The 19,186-nt window shown below is 27.9% G+C and overlaps 1 protein-coding gene across 4 annotated transcripts in view; it reads left to right on the top strand.

Annotated features, from left to right (window-relative positions):
• LOC123290835 (nuclear receptor coactivator 2) overlaps positions 1-19,186 on the top strand; it is a 227,487-nt gene that overhangs the window by 62,725 nt on the left and 145,576 nt on the right. For 3 of the 4 annotated variants that reach the window (XM_044871176.1, XM_044871172.1, XM_044871175.1), the window contains exon 1: positions 8,925-9,284. The exons of the other annotated variant lie outside the window; for it this stretch is intronic. In XM_044871176.1, the coding sequence (XP_044727111.1) occupies positions 9,256-9,284 (29 nt within the window). In that variant the 5' untranslated portion in view covers positions 8,925-9,255. Of the gene's footprint in view, positions 1-8,924; positions 9,285-19,186 lie in introns of those variants that run through there. 4 annotated transcript variants of the gene reach the window in all.

Genomic DNA, 19,186 nt, shown 5'->3' with positions numbered 1-19,186 from the left:
AAATATAGAAGAGTTCGAAAGCTACAGTTTGAAATAAATAAAAAAATCTTAATTTTCCGTTCAAGTTCGGGCGGCATCTTCCAGAATTTCTCGATCACCTATTAGAAATAACTAATAAATTACTAGGATTATTAATTTTTTGATATTTTCTTGGTCACTTTGATGGTTATTTTTTTACAGAAAAACAGCTGTTTGATTATAAGTGCACTTGTTTGAATAAAAGCACATTTTTAAGCAAATATAATATGAAAATAGTAACAGGTGTTAACTAACAGTACTGGTCAATTTTGCCACTATACTGCTTTAGAACTCAATAATAAAATCTAAAAAATAATTTACAAATTAAGTTACAAGATTCTAATTACGGGTTTTTGGGATACCTTTCGGGTTTTTCTAAATCTTATGACGAATACAATGGTAGCGGTGTTTCAAATTTAGTTTCCCTTTGATAAACACTTTAAATGAAATAGAATCGATGTTCATAAAAAATTTTCTGCGTTCCTTTGATCACAATGTTTTCCTACTTTGAATGGTGATCGAAAGTAAAAAAAAAAAACTGTTGGCAGTCATGAGAACTGACGACCAAAGTGAAAACTTAAAACTTCTATTTTGAATTTTCAAACTGATTGTAATATTAAAAAAACATTACCAATCTTTTCATAATTTTTTAATTAAACTCTCTACCACTAGGCCACTGTACCTTTATTGAAATGTTATGAGTATAACAATATATATCCCTAGCCAAAACCCTGCCAAATATTATTTATTATACATATATATCATATCGCGCCTAAAAAAGTATTCACTTAAAAAAAAATTTTTTTTTGAAAAATAATGTATAAATTAGAATTGTGGAAAAAAATTACTTATGAGCACTGAGAACTGACTCAATTTCAATGTTGTAATTAATATTAAAATTGTATGTTTCTTATGCACACGTTTTAAACAATATTCAATAAAACCCAGTAAAATATTTACAGTTGAAATAATAATTTTTATAAACATGAACAGTTATTTATATGAGATTTTTAAACATGGAAAAAAAACCTTTACTTAAGTCATGTTTTAAATACCTATTATTGATTACGTACAAGGAATATAAAATGAAACTTGAACATTAGTTTTCAAATGATGACTAATCAAATATCATAGTTAAACAATATATTAATAGTAAAAATTTTTGTATTCCTTTTTCATAAATGGAATGGATGGTTAATGATAGAATGAGTTCTATTTGTATACTTAAGTCATATAATACACACATGTGTTTAATAAGTAATATTTAATTTATTCATAATCACTTTTACACGCATATACTAATGCGCATTTTATAATATTACTTACATACTTTTCTTTCAATTCTTAATTTATCATAATTTATCTTTTAACGTAAATGTCTTATTGTTCGAAATTAGCACACCGTTTGTTATTTTACTTGTTAATTTGTGCCTTGAGCAATCGTAAATTAACTTTCTACATGGATCTACCTGAAAAAAAGCCAAAATGCATAGTAATACTTAATCGTTGTGTTTATGTCTTAATATTTCCAAAATTCCGTCTACATTGACATTTACATATCGAAGCATTGTACTAAGGATAACAGTTGCCGTTTTGTAGAAAAATAAAAGTTCCAGCGAAAGCGAGCTTACAAAAACGCGTTGTAAAGCTGCTTTTTTGGTATGTTGTTTGGACCCTTGGAAGTGTAAAACTTTATTCAGTTTTAATAATCTGCCGCTTAAATAGATTGCCTAACCAGCTAAATGGTTTATTTGAACAGGTTTTAGTGACGTTTCTTGGACTTGGGAGGTTATGGGATCGAATCTCAGCTGTGACACATTGGGAATTATATTTAATAGAGCTGTTAATCGATTAAACTGTCGCTTTATTGATAAAAATGAAGTAATTAGGGATGTTTGTGTGAGGGTTTTTTACAATTTCTCTTCACAAACTCTAGACGATTGTCGGCATATTTCCTTTCGATGTCGGTTGCAGATGCAATGATTGCCCATTCTTCGTTTTCACTCAGTCATCTTCTTTTCGCTATTCACAATAAGAATTGAATTGTGTGGATGTAGCCTAATAAATATTAAAAAATAATGATGTGGACGGCTTCTGTTATATTTTGTAAAAGTCAATGGATTGTTCTTATTCCAGATATCACTAACGTATATTACCCTATATATATAAAAGAGAAAAGTACACAAAAAACTTTGTACTCCAACCCATATTTAAAAGATAAACATCTACACAAAGTTTTTAATCGTACAATGAAAGTGGTAGACGTATAATTAACTACTTAAAGATTATTATGGCGTTGCGTGATAAGCGCACACACACCACACGACATTATTTATTTTCAGTGACATTATTAATCAGGTCACAATAAATTTTCTTTCATATACACCATACTAGTATAAGAAATTATTATGATTTAATATAAACTTACTTTATTGGTCTATTGTGTGTAGAACTGTGACCAAACGATATGTATACATACATCAAGGCTCCATTCATAACACACACTATGTAGCCTAGCCACAATGAATAAATTATACAGATTGATTCAGGAGAAAATGACAATAATTTTGGTACATATACGCAGACGCAAAATAAACATACAAGTTTCTTTACATGGATTCTATTCTCATAAGTTAAAAAAATACATGGGTCCATAATTTTTGAAAATCGTACCTACGTTTACAGAAACTTTCTAAATAATTTTTTTAAATTGGGTTCTCCATAAATGCAAGGTTGCCTTTTTATTTATGTACGTTTAAGAATACGGTTCATGTTTAAATATGAATTTTAATGTTTATTTTGAGTATCTGAATATGTATCTTAAGACTTTTCCTTCTGAACCACCTTGTATCTTTATTTATTGAAAACAAATAATATAATTAAGAGAACAATTATTATATGTAAATATTATTAACGTTTTGTTCATTGAATGTGGTCGTAAATTCTGTGAAAAGGAAAATAACCTAATGATTATTAACACAGTTTGTACATACTTGAAATTTACAGGGTGTAACATAAACACAAATATTAAGTTTATAGCAGACAATATTCAACGAAATTAGGATAATATGCTACTTTTAAAAGTACTTAAATTCGCCTATCAGTCGAACAGGTCCGTGAGTTTTCTGTTGCGGAAAATAAAAAATTAAGGTTACTCTTACAAATGCCGGAACATCAGGCAGGTAAGCGGGGACCGTAAATCTGAGTGGAAAGCCAAACCTGTAAAATTTTTTTTATAAGAAATAAATTGACCTTTGTCGCTCGCTCATTTATGAACTTAGTCTCACTTTTTACGCCCTGAGTACTAATTTCAGCAGAATATCTCTTTTCATTTTTGCATCAAAATTCTGAAGCGTTCCAAGTTTGTGACTAAACTTACTATACCTTGATATATATTACACATATATAGGGTATAAAAATATATATAAATTTTTTCAAAGCAGCTTAACCAAAATATTTTTTAGTAACTAGGTGAAATATTACGCAAAATTGAAATTGTAACGGTTAATTTCATATCGGCAAATATTTCTTATACAACCTTATATAAATTTTCAAGGAAATCAAATTAAATTTTTTGAAAAATTAAACAAAAAAGAGTTTATGTAGGTGGTATTTTGATTACAATACTTACTGGTCAATAACTTTTCTATATGAGCCGTTTCATAGTTATATCAACGAACTTTTTGTGAAAGACTAACATTTACTTTTCGTCATACTTTTTTTACGATCTTATACGCTTCATAAAATGAAAATTGGATAGTCTTAAATAGAATAAATATTATGGCAACTTACTTTTAGTGTTGCTTCTATGTTTTTTTAACCTCGATGTAGAGAGTTTGTAGTTCTAAAAAAATTACATTTTGTTCACAAAAAGCACATTTCAAATAATTTGCTTTTTGTGAACTTTTACATTTTATACAATTTATCGATAAAAACAAGTCAAAATCTTTTCGAACAAATGCATATTCTTTCGTTTTGCAAGGGTGGCGCTGATAATTTTAGAAAACTTAATATGATTATTGGAATCCATTCTATTTTGAGATACACCTGTTAGTTTTGATCAACATATCTAGAAACAAATGATTTCTCTTTTTTCCGGCGATACGGTGGCGCTGATATATAATTTTAGAAAACTTAATAGGATTATTGGAATCCATTCTATTTTGAGATACACCTGTTAGTTTTGATCAATATATCTAGAAACAAATGATTTCTCTTTCTTCCAGCGATATAGATAAGCTTACGTAACTGTATCTTATTTACTTTTATTTCATCCTCCAGAAATCACCCATTCTACCTTTCATTTCGAATACTTTTCTACCTTTTATACCAAAACATTACTGTAGGTAAATCTTGGGGTAACAAATGTCTTACAATGGCTACCTACGTCCATTTCTTGCGACCTTACTTCTAAACTGTGGTAATATATGTCCTGCCTTTAATTTTATGAAAAACACATTTACCTACACGCTTCTTTATTAGCACTACTTGTGCGAATGAAATAAATTGAATAGATCAAGAGCTTTAACAATCTCAAATGTGGACACACAAAAGTACTTACAATCGAAAGTTAATAAGTTTTGCACCAAATCAACATTTTTGAGTAATTAATCATCCTACCTATAAAGAGCCACGAAGATCCGGTTGTCATGAGAAATAAATTAACGTCAAAAATGTTTATTGGCGTAAATTTCATTATACGTTTTGAAAAGACCCACTTTACAATAATAAAATACAACAGTCTCGTCTGTATATAGAGGTTGTGTGGCGTTCATAGCAGATAATTTTTTCTAAGTAGGTGTGCATATAACATAGAGGTTAATTCATATAAGTTTGATTTGCAACAATATTTTATAATTTATTATGTTGATGTGTTCGTAACCGATAGTGGGCAATCGTAAGTCGTAAATATGTTTAGAGATGAATCTTTTAGAAAAATTTTTATTACACTTTATACAATAATGCGTTTTTCTTTTTATGGTTTTAATAAATACTTCGTTGGTAATTATTTTTTATTTTATTGCGACAAGTTTCGATATTAAATACTGAGATTTTGTATACGTCAAGCTAAGTGGTGAGTATTTTTTTTTATGTCATGATGATTTTCTGAAAACCATAAATTTTTTACGATATAAATAATCCATCCTTTTTTTGGATAAACTATTAAGTTAAGTTACTTTTCTGCATAGCAATAAGCATTGCTGGACATATTTGAAGGAATGCTTAAAAAAACATTTTTCTTACCAGAATGTTTGCCTGAAAAAAATCTGAATGCAACTTACTGCAATCAAGGATTTTTTAATTAAAAAAATTAAAAAAAATTCCATTTTTTATCACGGTAAAACAAGTAAGAATAAAATTCCTTACAAAGAGAGTACAATGAATATATATATATTTTTTAATTACTTCGGACGTCATTTTTTGTTTGTTTAATATAAACAAATTAAATTTTCAGTACTGATCGTATTCCCCGTCTTGCTTTATGACATATTCCTTCTTGGCTTACTTCTAATTAGAATATCTGAGGTATCCTGTCCCATTTCTTCAATAAGACAATTATAAGTGCATCCGTAGCTGTAGTTGCTGGATTCCACAAGTTTAAATTCCAAGTTGCTGGATTCCACATGTTTAAATTCCAAGTTTGTCCCAGACGTATTTGATAGGATTTAAATCTGGTCAACGAGCTAGCAACTATGCGGTGTGTAACCGAGCATCTTGCAATAAAACCACACAAAGCGCGGATCTATTTCTGCCAAAACGTGTGTAATAAACCCGGCAGCAGTCAAAGAACCAGCATATGCCAAAAATCCAGGTTTAAGCGATAAATTTCCATCGGTTGATGAATCAGCTTAATTTCAAATTCATTACTCTTTCCTTACTTAATTTAAATAGATTATAAATGTTCGAATTCTGCTTCAAATACTTTTAAATTGTAAAAGCTGTTAATTTTCTACTCTCTCTTTCGGCGGGGTAGCTAGATATGTAGTTTTTTGTGATCTCCTATTCCAGAAAATCATAAATCAAAACCTAAGAGCGAACTATCCATAATCTTAATAAGTCATTTATCCATATAAATTTATGAATTTATAAAAGATCCATTAGTAAAACCATTTTATTTGAAAATTTTAGTTTGTTATATAATGCTAAATATTAAAATTAATAAAACTGTTGCATAATCAAAAACGACAGAGAAATTATTTAACGGCTTGTTTCTATGTAACATTTTATTTGTAACATAAAAGTTAATAAAAAAATATATTCACGTATTACCATAACAATTTCAAATTGAACGATAACAAAAATATTTTTTATTAGCACTATTTTTTTCCATTGCAAAACTTTTTGTTGTTATTTTCTGAAATTGATAAAATTATTATATGGTCAAAGTGGGCAGTAAAAAAGAAACAAGTCGTATTTTATAGTATACGTCCCTGTCTTACATGCTATATGTATGTGAAGAATGATATATTAATGTTTTGTTATGCGCACGCGTCATTGGCGTCAAGGTCAATACGTAGTTTATTAATGTTATTACTTTCGTGAGTTCATTGTCGTGAAGATTGATTTGTTATTTCTCTATTTGTGTATGAGTTCATCTTTGTCGAGATAATCTTTCAGCATATTTTTTTTTTACAAAACAATATTTTCTTAACATTTTTAATTAGTTTTCTTGTCCAGTTTTGAAAATTTTCTTGTGCAAAAATTATTATTTTTCTAATTTTTTAATAATGTATATTAAAACTCACTTTTTGTTTGAAGATTTGTCAAACTAATTTGTCAAATCCGAACGGAATGTAGGTAATCAAAGTTGTAACGACTAATATTTCGAAAACTTTAAACTTAAACAACATTTTTTTAAACGAGAATTTACGAAATAATCGAAAGTTGTAATTTTGGAAGCGTAATCTACCACTTAATTCTTATACAGAACCTTGTTTATTAGACCACCTATATCTCATGGTCCTGATTGTTGCTAAAAATTTTCTCGACCTGACAATATTAATGAGATGAATTTTAATCATGGTATTAGTATTAACATAGGATGTTTTTGAAGGCTAAGTGGTGTTAAATGAAGCTCTAACGTGTGTTAAAATTTATCTCCACTGGTAGTACATTTAACGCAATGTGTGGCCAAAGACCTGTTAATGATTTGGTATATTTAAGGACTGTCCTACAAATTCAGGTCTTCTTAGGATCATTTTTAAATCGTGTATATGCATTCTCATTATTGTCCTTTATAAGCAGGTGAATTTAATACTCTTTACGGTGATAAATTTATGGATTTGAGCTGAAATGATTTCCTCTAAATTTTATAGGCATACTTATTTTGAAAAGTATGGTATTTATTGAAAAAATTTATTCATAATTTTTGTCTAATGTCTCCAAATTCTAACAGCATCCAACAGGAGCATTCTAATCGGAAGTCTCAAATGACTTCAATACTGAATATCAATGACAGGTGTAGACGAGAATATTTCGTATATCAAGAATTGAGCGGTCTATTCTGTATTTTATATTAATCATTAGTTATTTTTAAATAAAATTTATGTCAATAGGAATTAAACAAAAAATTTATGAAGGCTATAATATTTTTCACAACATATGACAGGATTGTCTTAAATAAATATAAGATGAGGCTTGTTAAAATTTAAATTTATTAGGATGTTGTAAATGATTAATATATTACATAAATTCAATGTGACCATTAATAGTTTTCATAACATACACAAAATTTTCATTTAATTTTGGTTACATAAATTAAATACGAACATACATAAACATTAAATCATCAATTTTTAAAATAATTACTTTACAACCTACATCCTTTCTGGTATAGATTAGCGTACAATATCTAAAAACAAAAATAACAAAACAAATTTGTAGGCGTTTAAAAATCCGGACATTTTTTTCTGTTCCTAATGCTGCTTTCACACCATTTTTGACAAACTTCACGAACTAGTGCAGCGACAAAGAAAAAAATATTTTTAAGAATTAGTTAATATCATGAAAATATTGATTAACTCAAATCAATAGGATTATACTTATCATTTTACAAAATATTTTTTATTTTTCGCTTTTTATATTTCGCTTTAATAATTTGACTAGCCCAAATTTTTTAAGGTCATATTTTATGGATCTGTCATTTTTTGCTTCTTATATATAAACTGATAGCATTTGCTCAACCCATTTAGTTGTTTATTTTTGGATAAACCTTTTAAAATAAAACTGAAGTTTTTTTCTGTTGGAGATCATATCAGTCTTCAAAAATAGTTATTTCCCCATTTATTTGACTCAGCAAAGTGATGAGAATTTTGAGATTAGTTTATCCCTAATTTTTCAGCACAAGGTCTATCAAAAAATACAGAACCAAATGGAATCAGCGAAAATAAATGTTATCAGTTTTATATATAAGAAGCAAAAAATGTCAGATCCATAAAATATGACCTCTAAAATTATTATTTCGACTCTTCAAATTATTATGCTTAGGTCAGATTATTGTTCAGTAACACGTAAAATTTTTCTGAAGTTTAAGACAATTTGGCCAAGCAAATCTTCTTTTTGTCTTGACCTAAAAATTAATCGTATTTCACTATAATCAATTTTCCGTATAAATTGATATTCATAGTTAAAGTAACGTGTAGCGTGTGAATATGCCTTAATACATCTCAGTATATATTTGATTATCTCTTAAACAGCGACAATTTATACAAATAGTAGCTAAAACAAGAAAAAAAATTCGATGCATTTTAACATTATTTTAAATCAACAAATTTTAATATTAAATTTTTCTTTTAATTTTTCAACAGAGTACTTGTGTATAAAAAAAATTCAAAAGTGATATAAGTTTAAACAAAATTAAAGAATTCTAGTCAAGAAAAAAAAACAACAAATTTTATTTAATTAGCGTCTGTGATTTTTTTAAATTTAATTAAGTTTTCCCAAAACGGAAATATAAAAGACAAAGTGTTTTGTTATTTTAATAATAAAAAGAGAAAAAAAATAGAAGAAAGAAAATATTATACTTATTCTTTGAATTATTTATTGGTAAACAACACGACGGATTTCATACCTGATTTGTACACGGGGTGCAGTGAGCTGTTGAGCAGCCCACTTGGGGCAGCAGCGGCGGCTGGTGGCGCTGCTCTCCCACCGACGTCCCCACCCCAAGCGGCGGGACCACCCCCAGCATCTTTACAACAAACACCGCAGCATATTACCGATGGACGACGCTCACATATGCCTGTCGCTGCTACTGAACATGCTGGGTAATGTCTATTATATTATTATTTTCATTATTTTCCATTTTCATTATTCAATTACTTTTTGTCAACAATATATTAATTAAGGATACATACTCTGTGTTCGTCGTTTCATGCTGATCAATCAATTTTATTTATTCTGTGAATCTTTTCTGTTTTATTTTGATTAGACTACATATATCTTTTTTTTTATTGTGTTTTAAATTGAAAACTTGTGGAATTAAGGTAAGGTTATTTTTTATTTTTACATATACAAGAAGAAGGAATATACAGGGCGTACTATTTTAAATAAACTAGGTATTTATTATGCAAAGAACACATTTTTTAATAAAAAATAAACGAGCGAATGTAATTGTCATTTAGAAAAATGTTTCAAAAGTTGGGATTTCTAATAATCAAACTTTTTAAAACTACCCTTTGAATGGTTCCTAATCTAAACATAAAGTTTCTTGCTTGAAGTAAATCCGATTGGCAGAATTGAAAATAACTTGTTTCCAACAAGAAACAAGACAGCCGCGAATTAGATTAAAATGTAAATAACAATTATTTACCCGTGCACCACCACCAAAGAGAATAAGTTATGTAATTTCACTCATTACTTAATTTTAATTAATTAAACTAATAGGATATTTTATGAGTGTATTTTATACGCCTATTAAAACAAATTTAAGTATAAACTGAACATAGAATGAAGAAACTTAGAAAGTTAAGGTGGTTGGTGTTGTAACATTTACCATGTTCTTCAATATTTACTACACAAAATACCAAAATTTGAAGAATAATTGATTACACTACTTCAATTAATTCCAAGGAATTCTGCATTTCTTAAAAAGTAATTGAACTGTCAGGGAAAATTAATTTTTGATTAAAAATTTCATTTTAAAATCAAAGCTTTAGAAATAATTGTTGAACATCAGTTATTAGCAGGAAGTGAAACTGATGAAGTTGAAACAGAATTTAGTAATTTATTTGCATAAACTTGGAAGAAAGCAAAAAAGTAAAAGGTAGAAAGAAAGTAAAAACTTTTATCATATCAGTACACAATTAGATAATTTGTTGACAAATTAGCCTTATTATTCAACAAATTATTTATGATTCAGTATTGTATAAAGAAGGAATTGAAAATATTCAAGTTATTATAGAACTAATATTATCAGCTAGAAATTTTCTTAGTATAAAAGTGAATGTTGAAAAAGAAAAGAAAATAGTTTAGTATAGAGAAAACAATGAATTCTAAAAGAAATAGTAGATGAACTAGAAGCTAAAACAAAAAAATAATGATCCAGTTAATGATTTATGTTTTGAAATTTAAGCTCCGTTTAATGGACCTATACTATATATCATGTTTAATATTTACCTGGAAGTATTAATTTAACATATTTGGAAAACCTGGATATGTCAGAGAAGTAAAATCGCTTGACAGATACCCTGTTTATTTAAAATCACTCTATATTTTCTTACACCGACTACCTTAAAACAATGCATTGAATAATTTATAAAATAAACAAGAGAGACTAAAAGACTACCAAACGAATAATTTGCATAATGCTTAAAATGTATTCCCTCTTCAATGCTGAATACAATCAGTGTTTGTTTAAAGTGATATTTATTTTCACGCTTGGAAACAAACATGGTTTTAGTGTTTTATCATCAAACGAAAAATAATTGCATGGTTTAAACTTGAAATAGCTAACGCTCTGTTCCGTTACGTTATTAAAGTATATACTTTTATAATGTGCATTGTGTAATAATGGTTATGTAACGATAATCATAATAAATTGGTCAAAAATTTAATTTGTTGGAAAATTATTGCAGTATATACTCATGCAAGTGGTTATTTGGAAGAAATATTCTCCAAATTCGAACTATAGGTATATACAAATGCGAATGGAAAATTTAACGGATTTAATTTCTAAAGTATATTCACAAACCATCGACGAACATTTTTACAGAAGAATGAATAAATTGAAAACCTGTGAGTTTCCCATTTGAACCAACAATCATATTTTCAGGAACTCACACTCTTTCCTGAAAGAGTTATGGGATATATCCTATACTTTTCCTATCCTTTTTTTGTTTGTTTGGATGTTCTTTTGGAAAATACAGAGGAATCTCGATAGTGTAAGCGTCCAGTAATCGGAACATTTTTTGTTCAATTGCACACTTTCGCCGCCGCTCTCTTTCAATCACTGAGAAATGATTTTGTTTGTTTGTATATATATTTAATATGATGGCAATGATAAAAAACACAATTATATCATATAAGGACGTGTTTGATACTGTGTGTTAACAGTCTCGTTTAAATATATACATTCCAATGCCCTTTTTGCAATGCTTTATATTATTTTTAATAAATTTTTCCATACCAATTTTAGTGATCGGAACACCTCCTTACAGGTTTTTATTGAATTTCGATTATCGAGACTAATGTATCTTAATTGAGCCTAAAATACATAGTTAAGTAATATTAGTATATGGTTTTAATTGAAACTTACATAATCATAAATGAAAAACAAAGCATTTAAACACGAAAGAAAGTAGTAAACGATTATCGTTATTAGCTCGAGTACTTTTTACAAAAAATTTTCTCTCAGTCAATTAACCTTTTATATGAAGAGTAAAAGAGATAGAAAGCACGTAAATAAGTATAGCTATTCAAATGATTCTTTGAGAGAAGGTAAGAGGGTACATACACTTCAAATACATGTAGTTTTTGATGATAGGTTGTTAAGTGAACAACGAACCAGTGAATTGCCAGGGTCATCTTAAATATATGTACACTCTCCATCCAAACTGATGTTTTGTTTAATAGTCCATGTTGTAAACACATTTCCATTACCATTTACACTTCGGTGTTTCTATCTATATAATTATTTTATATTTTCATTTATAAATATCCAACCCAGCACGTCATCGATTAATTTAGGTATTTTTAGCGTAATTCGTTATTTTGGGGCATGAATCTACTAAACAAATGAAATCCAAAATTACGGCACACACAGTGCGACCGAATGCCAAAAATTTGGCCAAAATTCGAAAATTTAAGTAATTCACTCCAAAATTGAATCGCAGGAGTTTTTGGGGTCGCTGATTACAAATTTTATGTCAAATTTACAGAAATTTATCTCCTTCATCCCTTAGCGACCATCCTTTGGGGTAAAATATCAAATTCAAGTAGCAAATAGCAGCAGCTAAATTTTGTTTTAATCAATGGCTAATACTTTTCTCAGTAACCTTTGACTTTTCGCTTTGTATTTACAATAATCTTTGACCCATTAAAACCCATGAAATTGTGAACAAAAGGGGAGAACAAGTGAGGGCAGGGAAAGTGAAGGCTATAGCGTGATAGTCTCAACCACATGACAGTGTGGGCGGGGTGGTATAAACCATAAAACTGATAAGAGTTACGATATAGATATTATGTGTAAAGATTAAAGAAAGATTACATTGCCCATCCAATGGTAGCGGCCTGAATATGACTAACTGATAATGCTATGGAATAGTTGTACACGCTGAAACGACGCATTTGTTGATTAATTTTGTTGTTGAAAAACTTTTAACAAAAAGAAAACCGACTTCAAAAGAAAAACTTTTCCAAAATAAATTAATACGCACTAAAAAGTAAAAAAATGACGATAATATAATGTAGTTATATTCTTGTTATTTTTGGAGTTTGTTAAAATTTTTTTTATTTTTTTTTATTTTTAGTGAATCTGAACACTTACTAATTTGTCACTAAAAAAAGAATCATCGAAATCCGTTGGCCTGATATTGAGTTATTCGTCCTCTTGTGCATATTTGCTGCAAATTTAAGATTTATGGTTTTCTCATGGATGTCGTTGTCAGAACTAGACCAAAATAAAATGAGACCACACGGGTAGCACCAGCTTTCAAACAGATAACGAATCATCAAAATCGGTTCACCCAGTCAAAAGATCTGAGGTAACAAACATTAAAAAAAAAAAATACAGTTGAATTGATAACCTCCTCCGATTTGTTTGAAGTCGGTTAAAAATAAGCTGTATGCAAGTAGAACCATAGATATACTGTTATTTATAACTGGTTTCTTTAAATTAAAGCCCAGACGGTTGTTACATAAACCTAAATCACTTGTACGCTAGTTACTATACGGAATTTTGATTACAATTTATCATCTGATCAGCTGTTTCCTGGTCACTTACAAAGCTACCAACTATAAAACAATTTCCGTTAAAAAAAACCCATAAAATAAAAATTATACTAGAAACATAAAAAAGAAAAATAAACCAAACTTAATATAAGAAGTATTGCTCAATAAAAAGAAACTTATATTTTTGAAATCGAAAAAGGCATGATTAACAAAAAAATATTGACGCTTTATTTTTATAGTAATAAAAAAATATTTGAATATATACCAAAATAAACACATTTTTAGTCAAAAGGACCTTTTGTTTTCAATCACACGCCCGCACATTGAAACTGAGATAAATTTTGTTTGTTTGTAAAAATAGATTGTTAATTATGTATTAATTTTTATATTTTATTAAAATGGAAATATTTTATCAATAAATTTTATTGTAAAACGAAAAAACACCATTGTTGAAAAATCACTGAAATACAAGTTAGGGAGGGCATACTACTAACGTGATTTTCGATCGAGAAGTATTATAAACCCTGAAACTCATTACATTTTTTCGGTCAGTCACTGCCTTTATAATTCGTTTATTGGTAAATTTGGAAGTGCAAAGGATAAAATATTGCGTCTGGCATCCATATTGACATTTCGACATTTGTTTTTGGCAATATGGTAAAGGTATAAAAAACTAAGTAAACAATTTTTCATATTTTCCAGAATTAAAATAATTTGCGAAATTTGACTGATTTCACAAATTCCAGAATCGTAGAAAAATTTATTAACTTGTAACAAATCATATGGGATTTGTATTTCGGGAAAATTTTTCGGGTACAAAAGATAGTTTGTGTCATTTCGATCAAAAGTCTCCACTTTCGTATTTTTACAAAAAAAGGAATGCAAAACGCTTATGGTTTGTACGGTGCTGTTTTGAACAGATAGTACAAACATTACAATTTGAATAGTTTATATTGTCTTAAAATTTATGTAATTACTTCTCTGGAACATACTGTTTTTAAAATGAAACCTTTTTGGTACCATGTGGTATTATTACATGAGCTCTGCTTCACCCATATAAATTTATTCGGTTAGTAAACTCGTCATTAGAAATAATTATATGGTAAGTATTACCTTTACTCCGGTTTCGATTACAGTAATGAGTGTTGGTGTAACTTTAAATGTGTGTTCGTAACAGCTACCTTAGAAATTAATTGTTTGGTTGTGTAAGAACATTATGTTGATTGATTAGGAAAATTGTTATTTTACAATCATGAAAATTCGATTACATCATGGAAAATAGTCTCTAAGCCTCAATGTCGTTGTTAAATTTCAAGGCTAAACAAACTCTTTTGATTATATTAATTTTAAATAAAATTTTATAGTCGTCATGCGGACCCAAGTATACCTTTCTATTGAGAATAAAGTTTCAGATGTCTCTTAGTGAGTGACTTTGCTTATTTTGAATTGACAGAGACTCATTATTGACTCTATGGTTAGTCATGGTAATGAAAATCAAATCGACGCCAACGCTTCTAGTGGATAATTTTTTCGATAATTGGTATAGTAAATAAATAAATATAAAATTATTCAAAAACAATTAATTAAACTTGTTTTTTTTTTCAATGTAAACCATACATATTCAAACCATTAACTTATATGTCTATCCATACAGTTAAATTAAAGTAGTGTATCGTTACCATTGAAACGCCTGAAATAAATCTTTTGCGTTATGCCAATAGAAATGTGACTAGTACTCAATGAAGTTATGCATTTCAAGTATGTATCATTCATTTCATGAACTACCAACCACTTGACTTAATGTCATCTGTTTTCACTATCTGCCTAAAATATTTATTCATTTCTTGAAAGAGAGCGTGTAATGCTCTTGATGTAATCTTTTTTATGAGCACATAGAGTTGTTTTTTTATTTTTCAAAACTTCACAAAATATTAGAAATCCTGAATTTTTTTAAACTGCTACACAGGTAGCAGTTTAGACCAAACAAAAATTCATCGGTAGACTTTCAATAAAAACATTTTATCTTTGAATTGAACCATTCAAATGTCAAATGAATTAACTGCTTTTTTTTAGAAAAGTTTATGGTCTAAGAGACGGTATAAGATCGATCCTCACTCATGTGATAACCAGAAGAGATCTATTTTTATGAAATTTTTAAACTCTCTTATCATTATCATTTTTTTTTTTTTTTGAAATTGATCTTTAAAAAAATTTTTATTAGTTTGCTTCGTTCAATTATTAATTTTATTTTCAGTTGAAAATTAAATCATTTTTCCAAAATTAGCATCATAACGTTTCATATAAATATAATTTTAATTTAACTACTCCCAATTGTTTGTATACAAGTTTAAGAGACGGTATAAGGTCGATCTTCAACCATCTGATATCAAAATGACACATATTTTTATGAAATTTTATTGACTTTTTTTAAAAACGCCTTTCAGAGTTTTTCTATCAAAAAGTGTTCATGGCTACTTTTAATTAAATTAATTTTAATCAATTTTTTCCATGAGCGGCTTTTTTTTTCAGGCAAGCCTATACCTATTTTCGTAATTCAATTATTTATCTTGTGATACCAATTTTGATTGGTTCACAGATCGGTGTAGTTATCTATATTGACTTATCTTTTCATATGGTGTGAACAGATCTACACCGATCTATTAACCAATCGAAATTGGTATCAAAAGATAGATAATTTAATTACGAAAATAGGTATAGGCTTGCCTGAAAAAAAAAACGTTCATGCAAAAAATTGATTAAAATTAATTTAATTAAAAATAGCCATGAACACTTTTCGATAGAAAAACTCTGAAAGGCGTTTTTAAAAAAAGTCAATAAAATTTCATAAAAATATGTGTCATTTTGATATCAGATGGTTGAAGATCGACCTTATACCGTCTCTTAAACTTGTATACAAACAATTGGGAGTAGTTAAATTAAAATTATATTTATATGAAACGTTATGATGCTAATTTTGGAAAAATGATTTAATTTTCAACTGAAAATAAAATTTATAATTGAACGAAGCAAACTAATAAAATTTTTTTTAAAGATCAATTTCAAAAAAAAAAAAAAAAAAATTGACATTTTAATGCAATTATTTAAACAATGAAAATATTATTTTCACATGTGAAAAAAAAAATAATTTGATTGAAATTAATGATAAAACGAGAAATTAATACAACTATGTGACGTTAAAATAATTTTTTTTTCTGGTTTATTATTTACCTCATAGAACTTCAAAATTTTGTTGTTACTTACCAAGCGAAAAAAATAAGGAAAATATTTTCATTTTAATAAATAATATTGGCTTTAGGTTTTTGTTACACAAATTTTAATAATAAATCAAGAAATATAATTACGAAAGATTTGTTTACACAGTTTTCACACACGTAACAATCAACTTTTCAATTTTCATGATTAATGATTTTATGTGAAAATTTAAATTAATCGTTTTCTATATACATTATTTATATTATATATTTTGTACATATATTATGAATTTTGTATATAAATTGGATTTGTGGGTACACTGAAAGACATTGTAAATGCTAAAATGATCCATAAAGCAGTGGTTAGTAATGTTTCTAGAAAACTAGTGCAGTAAAATTTTTCGCTGTATTTGCAATTATGCTTTACGAAACTTTTGGGACCAAAAATTAAATTTTATTATAACAGTAATATTTCTGTATCTTCTCTTAAGGTGATTGTAGATCTACAGTATTGTTAAAAAAGTTTTGGTTTATATCACGGTACATACATATAAAAACCAAATACATGTTTTGTGGTGAAGTAATGAGTCATTTTGTGCTTTACAATACCACGAAACTACAAAAATATATAATATATTGTGTGTAAGTTATGCTTATAAATTTGATGATATAGGTATCGCTCTTCAATCATCAATATTCTAACTATAGTCGTCGTAGCTATGTTCATCAAATAATGGATCTTCGAATTTTAAGAATTAAATTAAAATTTTGTTATTATATAATAGCATCGGCAACCTTATATTTTTATGGTATTATTTATAAACTACAAGATGGTCTAAATATTTTTGATAGTTTTTTTATCATACTCTCTAGATTTTTTGATATAGAAATATCCAATTGTAAAAGATAACCTATATGATTCATCATTTTTTCAGCCAACTTTGATAAAATAATAATAAATACGGTTACCTAGGAATTTTTTTTGTGATTTTTTGAAACTTTTTTGATCAAAAAATGATGTAATTTTAATGTTTTATTGAAATCCCTAGTATTATTCAACCCTTGCATATCTCCTTAACATTAATATTTATCGAGTTATGACTCACTGAATGTAGGTATTTTTTTTTTTTAAATGGAAATCGAAGCATTGAAATGTCATATAGAGGATATGGAAAAGTACATGAAACGACTTTCACAATAGATCTTATTAGGAATAATTAGCATGAAAACTAACGGATGTCGGATAACTGGAATTCTATATATAGAGAAATTCATGATAAATAAAATAAAGCAATCGTTTTTGATTGAATGTACCTCACACCTGTACGAACGGTGTTGGATTACTACACGTGTCACTGAATGTACCGATTACTGAGACCCATCTGTAAAATGTTATTCAACAGAAACAAAAAGAAAAATATTGTTACGTGTTTTTTGAATTATAGTGAAATTTATTTTTTAACCGACTTCAAACAAAAAAGGAGGAGGTATTCCATTCGACTGTTTTTTTTTTCATGTTTGTTACCTCAGAACTTTTGACATGGTAAACCGATTTTAATGATTCTTTGTCTATTTGAAAGCTAGTGCTTACCATGTGGTCCCATTTCAATTTGGACCAGTTCTGCAATGACATCCATGAAAATACCATATAAGTCTTAAATTTGCACAAATGTGCGCGACAAATGGACGAATAACTTAATATCACGCCAACCAAATCGATGATTCTCTTTTAGTGACAAATTACTGTACTTCAGATTCACTTTAAACACAAAATAAAAAAAATTCGATAAGATAATGTAGTTATAATTATTGTTATTTTTGGAGTCGGTGTCAGCCAAGAAAACAATTGTGACAGGATAGTTTGCTGCATTAACTTGGCTAACACCGACTCCAAAAATAATAATAATTATAACTACATTATATTATCGTTTTTTTTTTTTTTTTTTACTTTTTAGTGCATTTTTACTTTTTGATGTTGGTTTGTTTTTTGTTAAAAGTTTTTTTTCTTCTATAATTTGCATCTAAATTTTATTCATTAGCTAAAACAGTTGAACGCTTACGTTACATGGTCGTCAATTTTAACTCATGGCTTTGTTTATGCTCCTTTGGACAAAACTATTTTTTACAAATAGTTTTAGACAAAAGTTTAACTCATATTTGTCGCATCGTGCGTGCCTTTAGTCTACCTAAATTTCGATTTTATGAAATTTATCACCCAAAAAAAAAAAAAAAAATAAATAAAAAATAAAATTTAAGACTATCACATTTTATTCGGAAGTATTTGTACTTCTATATACAATGTAAGATGATTTGTTATAAAAACATGTGATTTTCTCATGTAGTATATAAATATTAATTTTAGAAAATAATTTGAATTTTTTTTGTGTATGTATGATGTTACGTGGGCGCTTACTGATACAAATCATTTTCAGCTTCATCTCTCTCATACAAACAACACATATTATAAGCAAAGAGTATATAATAAGTATAAGACGTTAATTCCACTTAACAAGCACAAGGTATCGGTTGGCAAACAAAATAACACAAACGCTTATAACAAATAATAA

The sequence above is a fragment of the Chrysoperla carnea genome, chromosome 1 (genome assembly GCF_905475395.1).
Source record: "Chrysoperla carnea chromosome 1, inChrCarn1.1, whole genome shotgun sequence".
NCBI lineage: Eukaryota > Metazoa > Arthropoda > Insecta > Neuroptera > Chrysopidae > Chrysoperla > Chrysoperla carnea.
The sequence above is the reverse complement of the archived record's forward strand: the minus strand, read 5'-3'. Positions and strand labels throughout refer to the sequence as shown.